Raw genomic sequence first — 20,585 nt, 5'->3', positions numbered from 1 at the left:
AGTTACTGTTCATGTTTTACTTACTATCAGTGTGAAAAGGTTGGAACTAAAGTAGTATGTTTAATGAAGTGAGTCAATGTGAATCACCTGTTCAGAATGCACTATATTTAATTTGGTACTAACACAGGTTTTACAACCAGCACAAAGGCCTCTTAAATGCAATATATGAAATAGAAAATAATAATGTTGTGTACAGTCAGGACCTGGGTTCAAAAACGATTTCAGGTATTTCAATTACTTTTTAATGCATTTTAAATCAAGTATTCAGATAACGTTGGAAAGTATTTTAAATACTCAAATACACTGACTCAAATGCACTCCCATGCATTTAGCCCAGGTATTAGAAAATAGTATTTGAATTAAGCATTTGAAAATAGTTTCAAATGCAATTTCATTGACTTTGGTTTTTAATAATAAAGGAAAACGACTTGCTTTGTGCTGTGTTTTGAAAACACTCAAATACATATTCTTAAAAAAAAATGTTTTTAAACACATGTTTTTAAACACACACGTATTTGAACCAAGGTCTGGTACAGTCAAGTGTTCTCATAGCTTTGATAAAGGTGTTAAGATGGAACAGTGGTCTAAGGTCAATTACAGGTCACCTTGTACTGAGTATGTAATGCTAATTATAAGGGATTATGACATGAATAAGCAAAGCTATGTATGACTCAATACATACATGAAGATGCAGACATGACTATAGCTTCTCATTTACAGTAATCATCCACAAGGTTGATGAGGTGAAAGACATAATTGGATCAAGTGCAGTCATACTTATCAAGATCCCTCCCTCCCTCCCTCCCTCCCTCCCTCCCTCCCTCCCTCCCTCCCTCCCTCCCTCCCTCCCTCCCTCCCTCCCTCCCTCCCTCCCTCCCTCCCTCACTCCCTCCCTCCCTCCCTACCTACCTACCTACCTACCTACCTACCTACCTACCTACCTACCTACCTACCTACCTACTGCTTACAGATACTGAATCAGTTTCATCATATCCATGCCTTTTTCTCTCCGTGTAAAGACTGTGGTATGAGCTGTACCTACATGTCTATGTGATAAATGATAGAAACTTAGGGAGTGATGTGAGATTTCTCCTCCTCAGTGCTCGGTTGTGCAGAAATATCTGTCAGGCTGGAGAACACCTCGAGAACTCTCTCATAATGACCTTTGTTGCGTAGCTATAGCAACCCTCATACCATCGGATCTCTGGCTGAATACAGATACGCTCACTTGCCAAGCGATCTGCTCCAATCCAGCTCCAGCACAGACAGGCTGAGGGAAACAACAACACATCAATCACTGGCCGCAGACCAGATTAGGGGCTGGGCTGAAGACAGGCAGGGAGGAGTGGGAGCATTACACCTCATGATTTCCAGTTTCCAGTATTTGCCTTCATCAATTCAGAAATTCTCTAACTGCTCTCATCAATATTCTGCTGACTCAATAGTTAGTATTTTTTTGTATTTTTTACTGCCTCTTAAACAAGTTTTTCTGCCTCAGAAGAGTGGCTGTCATCTTGGCTTCTGTCACTACCAAAAACTCTGAAATCTTCATCCCTAACTACAACATTTTCAGACAAGATAGAATGGCCAAAGGGGGCGGTGTTGCAATCTACTGCAGAGACAGACTGCAGAGTTCTGTCCTACTATCTAGGTCTGTACCCAAACAATTTGAACTTCTACTTTTAAAAATCCATCTCTCTAAAAACAAGTCTCTCACTGTTGATGCCTGCTATAGACCACCCTCTGCCCCCAGCTGTGCTCTGGACACCATATGTCAACTGATTGCCCCCCATCTATCTTCAGAGCTCGTGCTGCTATGTGACCTATACTGGGACATGCTTAACACCCCAGCCATCCTACAATCTAAGCTTGATGCCCTCAATCTCACACAAATTATCAATGAACCTACCAGGTACTACCCCAAAGCCGTAAACATGGGCACCCTCATAGATATCATCCTAACCAACTTGCCCTCTAAATACACCTCTGCTGTTTTCAACCAAGATCTCAGCGATCACTGCCTCATTGCCTGCATCCGTAATGGGTCAGCGGTCAAACGACCTCCACTTATCACTGTCAAACGCTCCCTGAAACATTTCAGTGAGCAAGCCTTTCTAATCGACCTGGCCCGGGTATCCTGGAAGGATATTGACCTCATCCCGTCAGTAGAGGATGCCTGGTTATTTAAAAAAAGGCCTTCCTCACCATCTTAAATAAGCATGCCCCATTCAAGAAATTTAGAACCAAGAACAGATATAGCCCTTGGTTCTCTCCAGACCTGACTGCCCTTAACCAACACAAAAACATCCTGTGGCATTCTGCATTAGCATCGAATAGCCCCCGTGATATGCAACTTTTCAGGGAAGTTAGAAACCAATATACACAGGCAGTTAGAAAAGCCAAGGCTAGCTTTTTCAAGCAGAAATTTGCTTCCTGCAACACAAACTCAAAAAAGTTCTGGGACACTGTAAAGTCCATGGAGAATAAGAACACCTCCTCCCAGCTGCCCACTGCACTGAGGATAGGAAACTCTGTCACCTCCAATAAATCCACTATAATTGACAATTTCAATAAGCATTTTTCTACGGCTGGCCATGTGTTCCACCTGGCTACCCCTACCGCGGTCAACAGCACTGCACCCCCCACAGCTACTCACCCAAGCCTTCCCCATTTCTCCTTCTCCCAAACCCAGTCAACTGATGTTCTGAAAGAGCTGCAAAATCTGGACCCTACAAATCAGCTGGGCTAGACAATCTGGACCCTTTCTTTCTAAAATTATCTGCAGAAATTGTTGCAACCCCTATTACTAGCCTGTTCAACCTCTCTTTCGTGTCATCTGAGATTCCCAAAGATTGGAAAGCAGCTGCTGTCATCCCACTCTTCAAAGGAGGGGACACTCTTGACCCAAACTGCTACAGACCTATATCTATCCTACCCTCCCTTTCTAAGGTCTCTGAAAGCCAAGTCAACAAACAGATTACAGACCATTTCGAATCCCACCGCACCTTCTCCGCTATGCAATCTGGTTTGAGAGCTGGTCATGGGTGCACCTCAGCCACGATCAAGGTCCTAAACGATATCGTAACCGCCATCGATAAGAAACAATACTGTGCAGCCGTAGTCATTGACCTGGCCAAGGCTTTCGACTCTGTCAATCACCACATCCTCATCGGCAGACTCAGTAGCCTTGGTTTCTCAAATGATTGCCTCGCCCGGTTCACCAACTACTTCTCTGATAGAGTTCAATGTGTCAAATCGGATGGCCTGTTGTTCGGGCCTCTGGTAGTCTCTATGGGGGTGCCACAGGGTTCCATTCTTGGGCCAACTCTTTTCTCTGTATACATCAATGATGTCGCTCTTGCTGCTGGTGAGTCTCTGATCCACCTCTACGCAGATGACACCATTCTGTATACTTCTGGCCCTTCTTTGGACACTGTGTTAACAACCCTCCAGGCGAGCTTCAATGCCATACAACTCTCCTTCCGTGGCCTCCAACTGCTCTTAAATACAAGTAAAACTAAATGCATGCTCTTCAACCGATCGCTGCCTGCACCTGCCAGCACGTCCAGCATCACTACTCTGGACGGTTCTGACTTAGAATATGTGGACAACTACAAATACATAGGTGTCTGGTTAGACTGTAAGCTCTCCTTCAAGACTCACATCAAACATCTCCAATCCAAAGTTAAATCTAGAATTGGCTTCCTATTTTGCAACAAAGCATCCTTCACCAAACATACCCTCGTAAAACTGACCATCCTGCCGATCCTCGACTTCGGCGATGTAATTTACAAAATAGCCTCCAATACTCTACTCAATAAACTGGATGCAGTCTATCACAGTGCCATCCGTTTTGTCACCAAAGCCCCATATACTACCCACCACTGCGACCTGTACGCTCTCGTTGGCTGGCCCTCGCTTCAAACTCGTCGCCAAACCCACTGGCTCCAGGTCATCTACAAGACCCTGCTAGGTAAAGTCCCCCCTTATCTCAGCTCACTGGTCACCATAGCAGCACCCACCTGTAGCACGCGCTCCAGCAGGTATATCTCGCTGGTCACCCCCAAAGCCAATTCCTCCTTTGGCCATCTCTCCTTCCAGTTCTCTGCTGCCAATGACTGGAACGACCTACAAAAATCTCTGAAACTGGAAACACTTATCTCCCTCACTAGCTTTAAGCACCAGCTGTCAGAGCTATAATTTATCCCAAACAACTACCTCTTCCCCTGCTGTATTTATTTCTTTTGCTCCTTTGCACCCCATTATTTCTATTTCTACTTTGGACTTTCTTCCACTACAAATCTACCATTCCAGTGTTTTACTTGCTATATTGTATTTACTTTGCCACCATGGCCTTTTTTTGCCTTTACCTCCCTTATCTCACCTCATTTGCTCACATTGTATCTAGACTTATTTTTCTACTGTATTATTGACTGTATGTTTGTTTTACTCCATGTGTAACTCTATGTTGTTGTATGTGTCAAACTGCTTTGCTTTATCTTGGCCAGGTCGCAATTGTAAATGAGAACTTGTTCTCAACTTGCCTACCTTGTTAAATAAAGGTGAAATAAAAATAAAATAAAAACTACGGCACTTACAAAATCTTTTTTATGTGTTTCCATGACAACTGCCTATCAAGGCTAACCTGCTAGCACCCATCTCCTCTAAGGTTGTTGTAAATTATGTCATCGTCACATGGAATAGGGATGCCTGCAACATCAATTCCTCCCTGGGAAGGTAACAAAGGTTGCAGTGACTTGGAGAAGGATCGCTTGGTGAGTGCAAAGAACTCTTTAATTCACATCCAACAATTTTCTCCCCCCATCTAGGTGGAAGAAAAAACACATCTATTATTCAGAAGTTAAAGCTGTAAGTCAGTCAGATTCTGTGAAGACTCAGTGCTGTGCGTGCTCCCACACATCCTGAAGGTTTTCCCCTTCATTAGCTATGGTATGGATCACCATGGAGAAATAATCTTCTCAAAGTCTATTTACATGGTAATTAACAACCCTATTGTTGTCTGCGGGGAAATCTAATGACACCTTATTTATTGTCTAAACTACTGATCAGAGACAAGTAGTGCTCTACATAGGGAATAAAAAGACAGCATAAGGAGTGGACTGTTGTCCCATCATCACAGCTTCAGCCTAATTTTTCCCCAGTGTACGCTAGGTTTCCGCAGTGTACGCTGATATGGCCTGTATGATGAGAAGACCCCTCTCGAGTTGAAAGTAAAAGCTGTTAATCTTGTTGGTCAATTTCTTCAACAAATGATCAGGTCTATATAGTTATCAAACATACATTAGTAATGGAAAGGAAACACAGACTCTTTGTTTAAGTATTAAAATACTCCTTTTAGTAATACAATTGTAGGCAGAAGTTGATACAGAGTACAGTTTAACAGTATATGATAGTTCTCCCTAAGTTCTGCAAAATGTCTAAGACATCCTGTAACTCATATAGCCTCCCCAATCCCCCTTACGTAACCTTCCCTAGCAACAACATTTAAAAAAATCTAACCTCCCCCTGACAGCGAGAACCATCTTATCAGCAAGTAAAAACTCATAGGTGGGTTTGACCGAAACTTGACCTTTCATCACAAGAATAGAGTCATAATAATGAGAACGAGTGTAAGCATCTTCTGACAGGTGGCTGGTTTCATCAGGTCTGTGGCAGCCTTGTGTTCTCGGAAAACCAGATAACCACAGTGGGATCCAGACAGGAGGAGTCTGAACGTAGATGCCTTCTGATAGTGTCTGAAGGTCACAACACTCAAAACAGGTTTTAACACACACACAGAGGTCTCCTGAAGAGGAGACCTTACAGTTTATCGTAACATAATTTATTAACCCTTTAAAAGGTGTAAGGCCTTGGTTTAACCTTCTTCATTCCCCCCTTTGAGGCCACCAGGCCTCAACAATATCAAAGCAACTCAAGCATAGTAATTATAAGAATCATCCATAAAAGGTGTATTAGATTGCAAGCAATCCTCAGGAGATTGAGGACACAAATAAGGGTCTGGGGGATGAAGAACATGAAGCATAAACATGCCTGGTATGGCCTTATGAAGTACATATTTACCAGCTGCACAGAATGCACAAATGCAAATCAGCAGAACAAGCACGGGGGCCAATAATGGGACTAAAATGGAAAACAACTTAAATCCAAAATGTCCTAGTTTATCTTTCAACCACCCAAATGGGAACCAGGAGTCTACTCCTGTGGGGGTGTAGGTGTCAGCCAACTGTGTTAATTCTTTCAAAATCTCTGTCATATTATCAGAGGAGTCAGAGAGAAGCATAACACATTCAGTGGGGGAAATATAATTTAGGGCCCTGTAATATCCACCCTCCTTAGCTAGGTGCTAATGCCAAGCTATGCCTGGCTGTAACAGCTTTAAGATTCTGAACATCAGTAGAAAGAAGGGCAAAACTAGCAATAGTCAAATTCGTATGGGCCTGCATGGAGTAGGTGATGTTGTTAATCCAATCACCTATGACAATTGATCCAAACAACTCACTCTGACTGAGGGTTTTCAAAAAGACTACACGTACCTTAAAGGTTTACCCCAAGTTTTGTTTTTAACAATGTGACCATAGTGGTCATGTGTAACAACATCTGGGTCTGGGTGTGGACTCTTATCTGTTATGATGGTTGGGACATCTTTTGGCAGTGTGATAGGTGGTGCCACCTCTGGCGCTCCTGGACCTTCACTGCTCTGGGTGTTGCTGCGATGACCTGTGTTGGATTCTGGGGTAAACTTTGAACATTGTCAAACTTAAATCAATTCTACCAAATTTTCTATCAACATGTTAGATGTGCAAACAGAGGGATTTTTTTTTTAGATCACCTCTACTCCACATACAGAGATGCGTACAAAGCTCTCCCTCGCCCTCCATTTGGTAAATCCAACCACAACTCTATCCTCCTGATTCCTGCTTACGATAAAAATTAAAGTAGGAAGCACCAGTGGCTCGGTCTACAAAAAAGTGGTCAGATGAAGCAGATGCTAAACTACAGGACTGTTTTGCTATCAAAGACTGGAACATGTTCCGGGATTCTTACGATGGCATTGAGGAGTACACCACATCAGTCACTGGCTTTATCAATAAGTGCATCGAGGACGTCGTCCCCATAGTGACTGTACGTACATACCCCAACCAGAAGCCACGGATTACAGGCAACATTCGCACTGAGCTAAAGGGCAGAGCTGCCACTTTCAAGGTGCAGGACTCTAACTCGGAAGCTTACAAGAAATCCTGCTATGCCCTGCGATGAACCATCAAACAGGTAAAGCGTCAATACAGGGCTAAGATTGAATCATACTACACCGGCTCCGACACTCGTCTTATGTGGCAGGGCTTGCAAACTATCACAGACTACAAAGAGAAGCACAGCCCCGAGCATACCAGACGAGCTAAATCACTTCTATGCTCGCTTCGAGGCAAGCAACACTGAGGCATGCATGAGAGCATCAGCTGTTCCGGATGACTGTGTGATCACGCTCTCCGTAGCCGATGTGAGTAAGACCTTTAAACAGGTCAACATACACAAGGCTACGGGGCCAGACGGATTACCAGGATGTGTGCTCCGGGCATGTGCTGACCAACTGGCAGGTGCCTTCACTGACATTTTCAACATGTCCCTGATTGAGTCTGTAATACCAACATGTTTCAAGCAGACCAACATAGTCCCTGTGCCCAAGAACACAATTGCAACCTGCCTAAATGACTATAGACCCGTAGCACTCACGTCCGTAGCCATGACGTGCTTTGAAAGGTTGGTAATGGCTCACATCAACACCATTATCCCAGAAACCCTAGACTCACTCCAATTTGCATACCGCCCAAACAGATCCACAGATGATGCAATCTCTATTGCACTCCACTGCCCTTTCCCACCTGGACAAAAGCACTTATGTGAGAATGCTATTCATTGACTACAGCTCAGCGTTCAACACCATAGTGCCCTCAAAGCTCATCACTAAGCTAAGGATCCTGGGACTAAACACCTCCCTCTGCAACTGGATCCTGGACTTCCCCCAGGTGGTGAGGGTAGGTAGCAACACATCTGCCACGCTGATTGTGGACTACAGGAAAAGGAGCACGCCCCAATTCTCATCGACGGGGCTGTAGTGGAGCAGGTTGAGAGCTTCAAGTTCCTTGGTGTCCACATCAACAACAAACTATAATGGTCCAAACACACCAAGACAGTCGTGAAGGGGGCACGACAAAGCCTATTCCCCCTCAGGAAACTAAAAATATTTGGCATGGTTCCTAAGATCCTCAAAAGGTTCTACAGCTGCAACATCGAGAGTATCCTGACTGGTTGGATCACTGCCTGGTACGGCAATTGCTTGACCTCTGACCGCAAGACACTACAGAGGGTAGTGCATACGGCCCAGTACATCACTGGGGCTAAGCTGCCTGCCATCCAGGACCTCTACACCAGGCGGTGTCAGAGGAAGGCCCTAAAAATGGTCAAAAACCCTAGCCACCCCAGTCATAGACTGTTCTCTATGCTACGGCATGGCATGAGGTACCGGAATGCCAAGTCTAGGACAAAAAGGCTTCTGAACAGTTTTTACCCCAAGCCGTAAGACTTCTAAACAGGTAATCAAATGGCTACCCGGACTATTTGCATTGTGTGCCCCTCAACCCTTCTTTTTACACTGCTGCTACTCTCTGTTTAACATATATGCTTAGTCACTTTAACTATACATTCATGTACATACCACCTCAATTGGGCCGACCAACCAGTGCTCCCACACATTGGCTAATCGGGCTATCTGCATTGTGTCCCGCCACCCGCCACCCACCACCCGCCAAACCCTCTTTTACGCTACTGTTACTCTCTGTTCATCATATATGCATAGTCACTTTAACCATATCTACATGTACATACTACCTCAATCAGCCTGACTAAGATGTGTCTGTATGTAGCCTCGCTACTTTTATAGCCTCGCTACTGTATATAGCCTGTCTTTTTTCTGTTGTTTTATTTCTTTACTTACCCATTGTTCACCTAATATCTTTTTTGCACTATTGGTTAGAGCCTGTAAGTAAGCATTTCATTGTAAGGTCTACATCTGTTGTATTCGGTGCATGTGACAAATAAACTTTGATTTGATTTACTCATAGTATAGGAACATTAGTTACAAAGGAGACATGAGGGGTGCCATAATGAAGCTTGGGAGGGGCTGTGCAGGGAGAACAATCATTTGTGACAGTACTGATAAGGGGAGAAACCGTTGAAGGCTCATATCACTTAGTTCCCTGCTTAGCAGGAAGGATACAATGTTTAGAGAGAAGGAGGAGACTCCACCCAAAGTGGGGTATGAATACCACCATGGAAGAAGCCATGCCTTTGTCTGAATTACAGCTGTAACTTCCCTTTGGGAAGAATTAAACTTGGTTAAGCTTCTCTAGTGCCTGTAAGTTATTTACTCTGAAAAAATTTAACGTAACACCTGGTATGGGCCCATCCATCTGGGGTGATTCCATTTTCTCTTGTGGACCTTCATTCTCCAACATCAACAGGCAGGCTGTCTGGGTCGTCCTGTTCTGGAACTTCCTGGGCCTTCCTGTATTGGGAATACAAAGACCTGACAGCGTGGGTTAGTTCCTTTATATATCTACTCAAATCATCGTCCAGTGCATTCAGGTCAGTCAGTTTTGGAGTCATTGGTCTGTGTAAAGGAACGTTCATTGGACGGTCAGTTAAGAGCTCATGTCTGCCATATCTAAGCCCTGTTCCGCGGTTTATACTATTGCGCATTTTCATCAAGACTAAGGGGAGACATTCTACCCATGACTTCCCTGTGGAGTGGCATGCTTTGGCAAGCCCCCCTTTTATGGTTTAATTATCCTTCTCAGTAATCCCATTACTTTGTGGGTGGTAGATACAAACAAACTTCTAATCTATCCCCAATTGGACAGCCGCCATTGTCTGCAGAGAAAACTTCCTCTAGACCAAATCTAGGAATACTTTCTCTTACCAAAAGTTTTACTACAGTTTTAGCATCACAGTGCATAGTTTGAAATGCTTCAACCCACTTGGTAAAGCGGTCAATTATTACCAGCAGTATCTCCTTTTTTTCTCTTTCGTTCAGCCATGTCTATGAAATCCATAGCTAACTGGGTGAACGGGCCGGCCGGCGCTGGAAATTTCCCTGGTTTCAGGGGGGTACCCTTACCAATGTTGCATTTCATGCATGTAGTACAGGTGTCAGATATTTGTCTTTCCATCACCCCATGGGCCAAGCGACACACAGAGGAGACGAGAGGCAGAGGCAGAACTGGTTTACCAGAGAGTGATTGCCTCCACAGGCCATCAGGGCCTCTGGAGCAGCCTCTAGACTCCCACAAAGGGTGATTAAGTGCATCCGCAGCCTGGTGTTGGTCCAGATCAGTGATTTCAGATGTACACTGGGAGGCAAGCAGAACAGCATGAGTATGGCAGCAGGAAGCAGCATTCTTAGCAGCAGCATCAGCAGCTGCATTACCTAAACTAATGCAGTCAGTGTTGCCTGTGTGGGCTCGGACCTTAAGAATAGCCAACTGGGCTGGAAGCAACATGGCTTCAAGCAGGGCTTCAATCTGCATATGGTTTTTAATAGGGGTCCCAGACACGTTAACAAAGTCCCTACCTTTCCAAACCCCTATCCAAGACAGGCAAGCCACCATTGGAAGTTCCCTCTGCCAGCATTCCCTCTCCATTGACCTCTTCTGCTCTGCTGCCAGTGGCTGATGCTGTGGTTGGTGAGGGCACATGTTTCTCATATGACCTGTCATTCTGCAATTCCAGCACACCAGCGGTTGTCTCAGTGTTGGTAGGTATGGTTGTGGGTTCCCATATGGTTGAGGAGGGAACTGAGCTGCAGGTGCTTGGGTAAACTGTGAAGCAGGTGGTGGAGGAGGCTGTGGTGGCTGTTGCTGCTGGGTGGCAGGAGGTTAAGCCACCATCAGGTTGTTGGTCTTTCCTTTGTCCAGCTGAGCTAGCTGGGCCTTCTTAAGCTGCGTGACGAGTCCAGCCTTTCTTGTTCTTTCCTCAGTCTTCATCTTTTTCCAGGCTCTGCAATGGTATCTAATGTGGTCCTCCTTATTAGGGCCTTCAAATCTCTCAGTGGTTTCTCCTTGCCATTCTGTCTTCATCTTATCCATCTAGTCGAGGATATCATCATCTTCAGTGAAGAGCAGTTCACCCGGTCTTGCAACATCTCTGGTGGTGGGAAACATTTCCCTCAACTGTCGGTAGAGTGCTTGTTTGAAACGGGTGAAGGGCAGTTCCACTCTCGTGTTCAGTGAATTATTCACGTTCTCTCTCCTCTCTCTTCTCCTCCCACTGTCTCCTGTTTGTTAAGTTTTAATTTTTTCTTCATATTCTGTTCTCAGTCGTCTCAGTTCTTCTTCCTCTCTTCTGTTCTTTTCATTCACTGTGTGATTACCACTTAGACTTTGCTCTTTATCTTCATCATTACAACCTCGTCTGATAACCTCAACAGCGTTATCCATTTCTCTCTGTGCTTTCTTTTATTGAGCTGCCATGAGGTCCTTTGCCGTGGTAACTCTAGGATAGAGAGGTGTTGATTGAGTCTTGGCATCATTCCATATATCTCCTAGTTCTTGATACATTCTACTCGGTGGTGAGGAAGAATTATCGCCTGGAGCTACTAGTTCATTTGGGAGTAGTGGAAACTTCCCTGTCATGACGGAGGCAGGGTCTTTGATCTTTGTCAATTCCTTTTTCAAACTGGTAGCTTTCTGTTGAGTCCAGAATAGGTTACCCTTAGTTTTTAACAATCGACAAAGCGGTCACAGAAAACAAGGTGGATATTTTTTCTTTTTTTTCTTTCCCTTGGCCTTATTTTCCTGTCTTCTTTCCACAATGTCCTGCATATGTTGATATTTAGTTTTATTAAATAACCCATCCGTAGGCCATCTATATTCAGTGGGGTTTTTAGTCCAATCATGCATTTTCATGAAAATCCAGGTTAAGTCATTTTTCATAGTGGGGTATTTCTCAATTAAAAACTGTAGAGGGGTGGCGGGTTTCATTGCGACCGGCCCCTCAGACAACTCTGAGCTCCTGTCTGCCATATCTCAAATCGTTTGATTACATTTTTTTAATTAGGCTCTATGTGTAATGTGAATACAGATAAGTGAATGCAAAATAACCCTATATGTGTATAGTCTATCCCTTAACTTGCATAAGTTTATTTAAAGCAGGGTGATAAGTAAATGATAACTGAATATCATGTAATGTATGGGTGGTGTAAAATAATCGTCCTCTATGGAGCAACCACGAAATAGTAAAGGGTTCAAGATGATTTATAGCTGGTATAAACTTTGGTGTAACCTCCACAACAATCCTGGTATCTCTGTGATAATCTTCTCCTTCCAATGGAAGTAAAACTATTTATTTTTAAAATAACATGGGTCAGTAACACACGGGTAGGTCTATTTCCTAATACAGCAAGGGCGTATGCATTATGGTTTATACCCCTACAGGCAACTCTTCGAGCATCTGAACCAAATGTCCACTCAGTTAATTCAAATACACAGGCATTATATTGTTTATAACTAACTCCTGATTTAATGTCCCACCATCCAGTCATACCACACAGAAGACATGATACATAGAACAATTACAAAATACATAGAACAATTACAGAATAACTTATCAGAATAATCTCAACAATCGGCGTTAATACTTGGAATTTCGCCTTAAACCTATCACCAAGTCTCACAATAATAAACATTTAACCCAGGAATTTATAACCTATTTCCACCTAGATGGTCTGTGCTTCCTCCCACGTGTTGTGTAACAATAATTTCACACTTTCAATTATTCCGCTATTACAAAGAAATGTGGGTTCTTATAAATTTAACAGCGAGGCGCCACTTACATGCCAGAATGACTCATTAACCACAACGTGCTAAAGCAAATTACAGACATTAGATATAACAGGCGTCTGCTTACCTTATAATTTTGTAACGCTTGCACATGAATCAATGGTCAGTCCAGCAAAGTGGTCACTCGCTCCTGGCAAGCTCGCCAAAATGTTGGTCAATTTCTTTAACAAATGATCAGGTCTATATAATTACCAAACATATATTAGTAATGGAAAGGAAACACAGACTCTTTAAGTATTAAAATACTCCTTTTAGTAATACAATTGTAGGCAGAAGTTGATACAGAGTACAGTTTAACAGTATATGATAGTTCTCCCCAAGTGCTGCAAAATGTCTAAGACATCCCGTAACTCATATAGCCTCCCCAATCCCCCTTACCTAACCTTCCCTAGCAACAACATTTTAATAAATCTAACCTCCCCCTGACAGCGAGAACCATCTTATCAGCAAGTAAAAACTCAGAAGTGGGTTTGACCGAAACTTGACCTTTCATCAGAAGTATTGAGTCATAATAATGTGAACGAGTGTAAGCATCTTCTGACAGGTGGCTGGTTTCATCAGGTCTGTGGCAGCCTTGTGTTCTCGGAAAACCAGATAACCACGGTGGGATCCAGACAGGAGGAGTCTCAACGTAGACGCCTTCTGATAGTGTCTGAAGGTCACAACACTCAAAAACAGGTTTTAACACACAGAGGTCTCCTGAAGAGGAGACCTTAGAGTTTATCATAACATAAATGATTAACCCTTTAAAATGTGTAAGGCCTTAGTTTAACCTTCTTCACAGATCACATTCTTGAAATGTAAAAAAACATATTGTGTGTGTTACAAAACCAACAAGGGAATATACTGTAGCATAGCTGAAAGCCTGCCTCGGGTTGCTTGTTAACAGCTGTGGGTACCCATTCAGTATGTGCTACTGTAGTGGGCAGTTTACTGACATTGTCGATGTTGTCACGATCCCAGCATATTGCCCATTAACAAGTAGATTAATTTCACTTCTATGATGTACATACCAAATTATTCTGTCAGCGGGTAATAGGGAGATATTGATATGAATGGATATGCAGTTAGATATTCCTTGTTTATTTACTAAAACCTTTACTAGTCAGACAAATCTGAAATATCAGATAGACACTGTTAAAAGCAAGGAAGCTCGACAATATATTTTTTGCAGATATCCTGTTACTAAAGCAGTGTGCTTACTACCTTGGTGAATAATAAATCAATCTGAGAAGGCTGCACTCCAAAGGGACTCTACAATGTCAATCATATCAATAGGAATCTCCTGAGAATATACTTGCAAGCCACTGTGGAGAAAAATCATTTTGAATTTGTATGGAAAACTTTATTTGATAATAAAAATAGCATTCACAGACTTCTTTTTGATAGCTACATATACATTGTGATCCATCTCAAGGAAAGAAGCTTTACTGGTTAAGTCCACATCTACTTGTACTTAGACTAATGTTATGTATAGCTTCATGGGTTAAATAAAGCTATGAACAATGTAGTATTTATATATGCATAGTGTTTTATAAAAAAAGATTGGCCCATATGCATGTAATGCTTTTATCAACACAGAGATACCATTATGTCTGGAGCACATTGCAATAATGCTTAAAGAACACAGACTGCATACAAGTGCTTTATAATAAAAAGGCAGGCTAACCATCAAGAGATATTCAAACCAACAAACAGCTTCTGATTGACCAAATAAAGTCGTCCATTTTTAGAATGTCTTTACATACCTGATTCAGAGTACATTAACATATTTCCCATGAATCATCAGGTCCATTTCAGAAATATAAACACTATCACATTCCTCACTGCAGAGGTTTCCCATAAATTTCTCTTTTGTACAAGAAAAAGGCAACATTTTATTCCTCAACGGGTTCCTATTAGTTACATTTTGAAATTCTGTACAGGTGGTGGCCGGCAGGTTCTTCTTCAAATGTTTTCTTCTTCTTTTTTTCTTTTTTTTTACAGTACCATGGCAACAACAGTGATAAAACAATGCATTTGTTGTGGATTTTCCTATATCTTTTTAGTCGTTTTGTGAAACATAAAACAGAGAATACACACGGTTAAAGCAGCAGTCAGACTCCAGTGGTGTGACAGCATGGCTCAGCATGGCAGATAGGCCCACTTCTGTACTGGAACTTTCCATCCGTTATCATCGCAACAACGTCCCTTACATTATTACATCATCACCTAATTTCCTTGGGCAGGGAGAGGAAGAGAGGAACTTTAGAAATACTCCCATATCACCTGCATAGGATCAATGGGCCGTTGATCAATATCTGCTATATTTTTCACAGGGGAAAATTCTCCTGAAACAGGGGGATCAAATAAGCTGCCTACATTTGTATGATCAAGTCATTATAGGACTGTGGTTACTTTAAAACCACTTCACCTCTCGGTCAACCTCTCCATGCTGCATATAACTGTGAAGTAGGTTTTATGTTACAGGCTCCTGTCAGGTAACGTGTTGCTTCTACTGTCCTCTGAACAGGAATACAAAACTTTGTTCAATTGTATTTCCACCACAGGCAGTCTACTCAGACACCTCTTACTGAGAGAATTTTTTTTGTTTTCCTCCTTGGCTCATCATTACTAGACACACTGAAAAACAGAAACCCAAAACAGCCTCAGATCCTGGTGGGTTTTTAGACTTGTCTGCTCTGTGAGAGGAATATCAACAATACCTGGTGTTTTTCTCAAAAGGTGGTCTGCTTTCCCCTCTCTGATTTTTGGGGGTTTGTGGGCTTGGTAGAAAGGGGCCTGCCATACCAACTTAGAACAAAAAAATGATAATTCTACAGCAAATACAGCAGGGGTAAAAATTATTATTATTTTCAGGTTATCGGGCGTATAACTTGATCCTTTTACCGAGCTTCCTCATGGTGTGTGCCAATTAAAAATAAATAGCAAGTCAAATGCAAAAAGTATTATTTGAAATATATTACTTCATTCTAAAATGAACATTGGTTCTAAAATGTTTGTTTGCCTTCGTTCTGTATGATATTCACTAAGGTTTTCACTGCAGTCGTCCATAAAATGTCTGTACTGCCAACGTCTTGTGCTATAGTTTGCTTTATAAAGCAATTCTGGGGTGGAAAACAACATTTAAAAACATATTAAAACAAGCCCATCATGAAGTACCTGTTACCACAGTAAGGAGCATGTTTGAAACCTCAGAGGGAACACGTGGAGTCAGAGACGCCTATAAAAAAGCTAAATCACCATTTGTAATTTGATAGGCACATACACATACCTTCACTACAGTATTAACAACCTCAGTTATGCTCAAAATAACGAGAACAGAAACGTACAGTAAGAACTAAAACAAAGATTGTACTCCTGCTGTGGTATGAATCTCTGTCTGGGATCACAAGTAGTCAAATTAATCAAGCAATCAGATAAATCACATGAGTCAATCTCCTCAGAAGTCTAAGTCCAGTGTATTTACTGTGGTCTCTACAGATCGAGGGCTGAGAAGCCAGGCTCTGTCCACTCAGATGCTGAGGTCCTTGGGGCTCTCTTTGTAAAACCTTCTCTTAGGCTCTGGGAACTGGTTCGGGGCACGGCCTACTGCGTTGTTGTGGTGTTGTCCTGCCTTGTTGCTAAGTCCTGCATTGTTGTAGCCGGTGTTGTGGTGAGCAGAGGAGTTGTTCTTCAGTGTGCTGTAGTAATTCTTCAGTCTGGGAGCAGGCGCTGCAGCGTAGTTCAGCTCCTCCCTGCTGGAGCTGCTGTTTGGAGATGAGTCTCTCTCTGACCTGTAGAGTCTCTCTGGTGTTCCGTTTATCCCGTAGCTCTCATCCCTCGTCTCGGCCGACGAGTCCCTCAGGAGGTTGCCGTTCTTCAGGCTGCCTCTGTCGGTCGTACGGCCCCTGGAGAGAGACAGGGAAGAGGCCCCATTGTTGGGGCGTTCTGGGGTGGTGGCCTTCATGTCAGTCGTGCGGCCCCTGGAGCGAGACAGGGAGGAAGCCCCGTTGTTGGGGCGTTCTGGGGTGGTGGCCTCCATGTAGGCTCTGCCTGGGGTCTGGGGTTCCCTCAGGAGCCTACGGTCAAAGAGTGGTCGTTCAGGAGTGGCTGCATGACTGAGAAACCCTCCGTCGTCATACTCCCTCTCAGGTGTGCAGTCCCGGTGTGCTCGCTCTGCCCTGCGGTCCATGGACTTGGCCCGCCGTCGGTCAGGGGAAGTGTTGCGTTTACGGGTGGGCGAGCGGTCGAGAGAGCCGCGGCGCGGTCGACCATACCTCTGGTCCAGAGTACTGCTACTAGCGGAGCGTTCTCGTTCTTTCTCCGCCGCTGCAGCTGCAGCCTTCTTCCCAGAGCTGTCCTTGCGCAGAGTCTTTAAGAGTTTCGAGATGCCGCTCTCCGAGTCAGACTTCTTGAATTTGCGGCCAAGACTCTTCTTGTTGTTCCCGCCGCTGGTGCTGTTGTCCGGGGAGTGTTGTCTGGAGGTGGTGTGGTTGTTGTTCCAGGTGTGATGGTGGTGGTGGTTAAAGTGCCGGCCCGAGTGCTCCATCCTGTCCCTGTCTCGGCCCTGTCCAGCATCCTCATGGCGTGATGGTTTGTGAAGGTCTGGTGGATAACTGGACTCCGATGAGGTGTGATATCGGCTGTTTGGTGGCAGGGTTCTCACTTGCGGAGAGTTTTGTGCCCCGGGTGTGGGAGAGTGCCCGTCATGGCTGGCGTCTGGGGGAGAACAAAGATAGGACATGAGAGATATTCTCAGACTGGGTGGAGTTTAAACTAGCTAAATAATATAACCCTGGAAGCTCAGACAATTCTCTCAAACTTAAGGTTCCATAGCCATTTTCATGTGGGTGCTTCTATCTGTATTGAGTCAATACAGCCATTTTTATGGAAACCATGCACTGCCATGCACTTCCATAAACATAAACATGTTGGCAAATTGTGACAAACATATTTACTTCTGGGAAAAAAAACTCAAGGGTGATATAAAAATTCTAATTTGTACACAAATGGCTTATTTGATCCTCAACCTAAATTACATAAAGGTAAACAATTGCTTAAGTATATTTTCTTTGAGCGCAATGGATTGGCACATGTAGGCGGCAGCAACACAACAGGTGCAAAACATTGCAAGTGAAGGGCTGGGCTGGGTTATCAATGACAACAAGCACCTATGACATTATTAAAAGCAAAATTATGAACAAGTCGATTATCATCATTGGGAATGGGAACTGCAGAAAAACAAAGAGCCTGAAACAAAAAACTGGAGAATGTTCTGCCAATGACTCTGCCCAATTAGGGATGTGTTGTTATGGTAGCAGCGGGTGGCGAGCAGTTGCATGAATCCATCCAGAGGTGGGCGGAGAGTAAGCAGTGCATTCTGGGTGTATGGGTCAAAAAAGCACAGTACAGGTTGAGGAGTGAGTCAGGCCACACAGCACTAAACACATACCCAGGGAGGTGCAGGTAGGAGATGGGTAGGGGGAGATGGGTTAAGTTGGTGAGGAATGTTGGGGTGCAGGGGTGGAGGGTAAAGGGTAAAGGGTTAGGAGGGTGGGTTGGAACAGACTTGGCTACAAACCGTGGTCTGATTTTGGCCCATTAAGTAGAAACAGGGCTCTCCCATCTTGTCATTTCTCATAGTACCAACAGCGAGATGAGGAGCCATCATCGCTGGAGGGAGGAGGAAGAGCCCAGAGTAAAGAAATGGAGAGGAAAGAGAGAGGAAATAAAATCAAATAAAAACAAAAAATAAAATAAAAAGAGAAATCAGAGGGTTTAGATCCTCAATGAAGACCAGAGAAAGAAAAACGTAGTTGGTTCAGTTTTCAAATTTTTCTGGCTGGCAGAGAAAAGGAAAACCTAGAAAATTAACGGCTGGGTGGAATCCTTCACACAGTGACCTTTCTCAGCAGAACAGAGATAAAGATAAACATTCCCAGATGAATGAGCCAGAACATATAGTATTTGGACAAAAACAAGACTACCAGATGCTCTTATCCATAGCGATTTACAGGAGCAATTAGGGTTGCTTGCTCAAGGGCACATTAATAGATGTTTCACCCAGTTGGCTCAGGGATTTGAACCAGCAACCTTTCTTTACTGTCACAACGCTCTTAACTGCTAGGCTACGTGCCGCCACAGCAGAATGAACATTACATAATATGGCCAAATAAATCACTGATGTTAGAGCAATAACATTAAATGTCATTCAGACATCACTGGGACAGCAAATATTCAGAAAATTCTTTGTTGATCAAAGACTATAAGACATAATGTACATTTGTGTTGATATCATGATATAATAAATTCTAAAGCATTAGATCAGGACACTGAAGACACACTAAAGACTCAGAGAAATCCTGCTTACAGCAACAAGACATTGCAGACTATGGTGTCCGTTAGTCAGAGGCGGTAGTGTTAGTCACAGTATGGAGGGAACATGTACCACATCACATTGCCACACACCATATTCAGGAACAGATCCATCGCCCCTCTTGAGGACCAGGCGCGCCCTCCGGCCACCATTCTTGATCAGCTCGATGGCGCGTGCATGCTTCATGTTCTTTGTGCTCTCGCTGTTGATCTCCAGGATCTCATCTCCCACCTGTGTGTGCAGAGTGAAGAAGGGAGGCTGTTTAATGAGACAACCAGACAATTGATCCCAGGAGATATTAACTGTCTATAACATAAATATTATTATCAAAGTACAACAGAGTAGATCATATTTTTTTCATGGAGCATACCCTCATCTTGCCATTCCTGACAGCCGCCCCATCCTCAGCCAGCCTCAACACATAAAGGTCCATGTTATACTCCCGTCCTCCTCTCAGGCTGAACCCAAAGCCTTTACTGTCCCGCTCCAGATCCACAGAGTAGAACTCTGCATCCTGAGAGAGAGAGAGACAGAAAGAAAAATGTATTAACAGAGGGGGAAGTGCGAATGCCCACAATGCGTGGGCCAACAGGCGTGTCAATAGGTGAGTCCTTACATCAGGACTAATCAAGCCGAGTCCAGCAAAAACTCCCACAAAATCGATGGAGGTACAATACTCTGGAACCAATGAATAATAAATGCTGCCTTAGCCTGTGAGAGGGGCGCAGAGCCCAGAGCAAGGGCACTGCAAGGGCTGGACACAGGCTTACCACACTCATTAAAAGTTTGGCTTTTTTATTGATTTGGCTGATAGCTTGATTAATTGATTGATTAGATTGCTTTGATGATTTGAAAGACATTCTTCATCTCAGGATGAAGCTGCACTGTGTGTTCTTGTAGAGAGATGATTTACTGTTCCCTGCTTTGGGGATTGATTTTAACAGAACAATAGACATGTTTGTCTTTACCTGTGAGGGCAGAGCCTGTGTTGGAGGAGGTGGAGGAGGAGCCTGTTTCAACTTTGAGTTATTCCTGGAAAATAAAATTATTCATATGAACACAACGATATGAAAGTACATCATATTCATATAGAAGTAATCTTTCATATCATTTATCATATTAATGAAGTATGTTCCAAAAAGCCTGTTTATGAATAATAATAACTCACCGAGGCTCTGTGGCAGTTTGGGGTGTGTGCGTGGTGGTGATGGTGGCAATCTTCTCAGCATTGGTCAACAGAGACGCGTTGGAGGACTCTGTGGAAACACAAATTGAGGATTATGGGTAAGGTCATGACCTCTAATCTGAAAGTA

General features: G+C 43.5%; 1 protein-coding gene across 15 annotated transcripts in view; it reads right to left on the bottom strand.

Annotated features, from left to right (window-relative positions):
* Nucleotides 1-14,237: 14,237 nt before the first annotated feature.
* LOC106566645 (membrane-associated guanylate kinase, WW and PDZ domain-containing protein 1) overlaps nucleotides 14,238-20,585 on the bottom strand; it is a 196,778-nt gene continuing 190,430 nt past the window's right edge. For 13 of the 15 annotated variants that reach the window (XM_045693037.2, XM_014134868.3, XM_014134866.3 and 10 more), the window contains 5 exons: nucleotides 20,441-20,528; nucleotides 20,241-20,304; nucleotides 19,643-19,786; nucleotides 19,365-19,503; nucleotides 14,238-17,615 (listed from right to left, as the gene is read on the bottom strand). In XM_045693037.2, coding sequence (XP_045548993.2) covers nucleotides 16,429-17,615; nucleotides 19,365-19,503; nucleotides 19,643-19,786; nucleotides 20,241-20,304; nucleotides 20,441-20,528 — 1,622 coding nt within the window. In that variant the 3' untranslated portion in view covers nucleotides 14,238-16,428. Of the gene's footprint in view, nucleotides 17,616-18,477; nucleotides 18,570-19,364; nucleotides 19,504-19,642; nucleotides 19,787-20,240; nucleotides 20,305-20,440; nucleotides 20,529-20,585 lie in introns of all 15 variants that reach the window. The other 2 variants (XM_045693040.2, XM_014134876.3) reach the window with 1 other exon arrangement.

This window comes from Salmo salar, chromosome 13, assembly GCF_965601325.2.
Source record: "Salmo salar chromosome 13, fSalSal1, whole genome shotgun sequence".
NCBI classification, from domain to species: Eukaryota; Metazoa; Chordata; class Actinopteri; order Salmoniformes; family Salmonidae; genus Salmo; species Salmo salar.
This window is presented reverse-complemented; position numbering and strand designations above follow the sequence as displayed.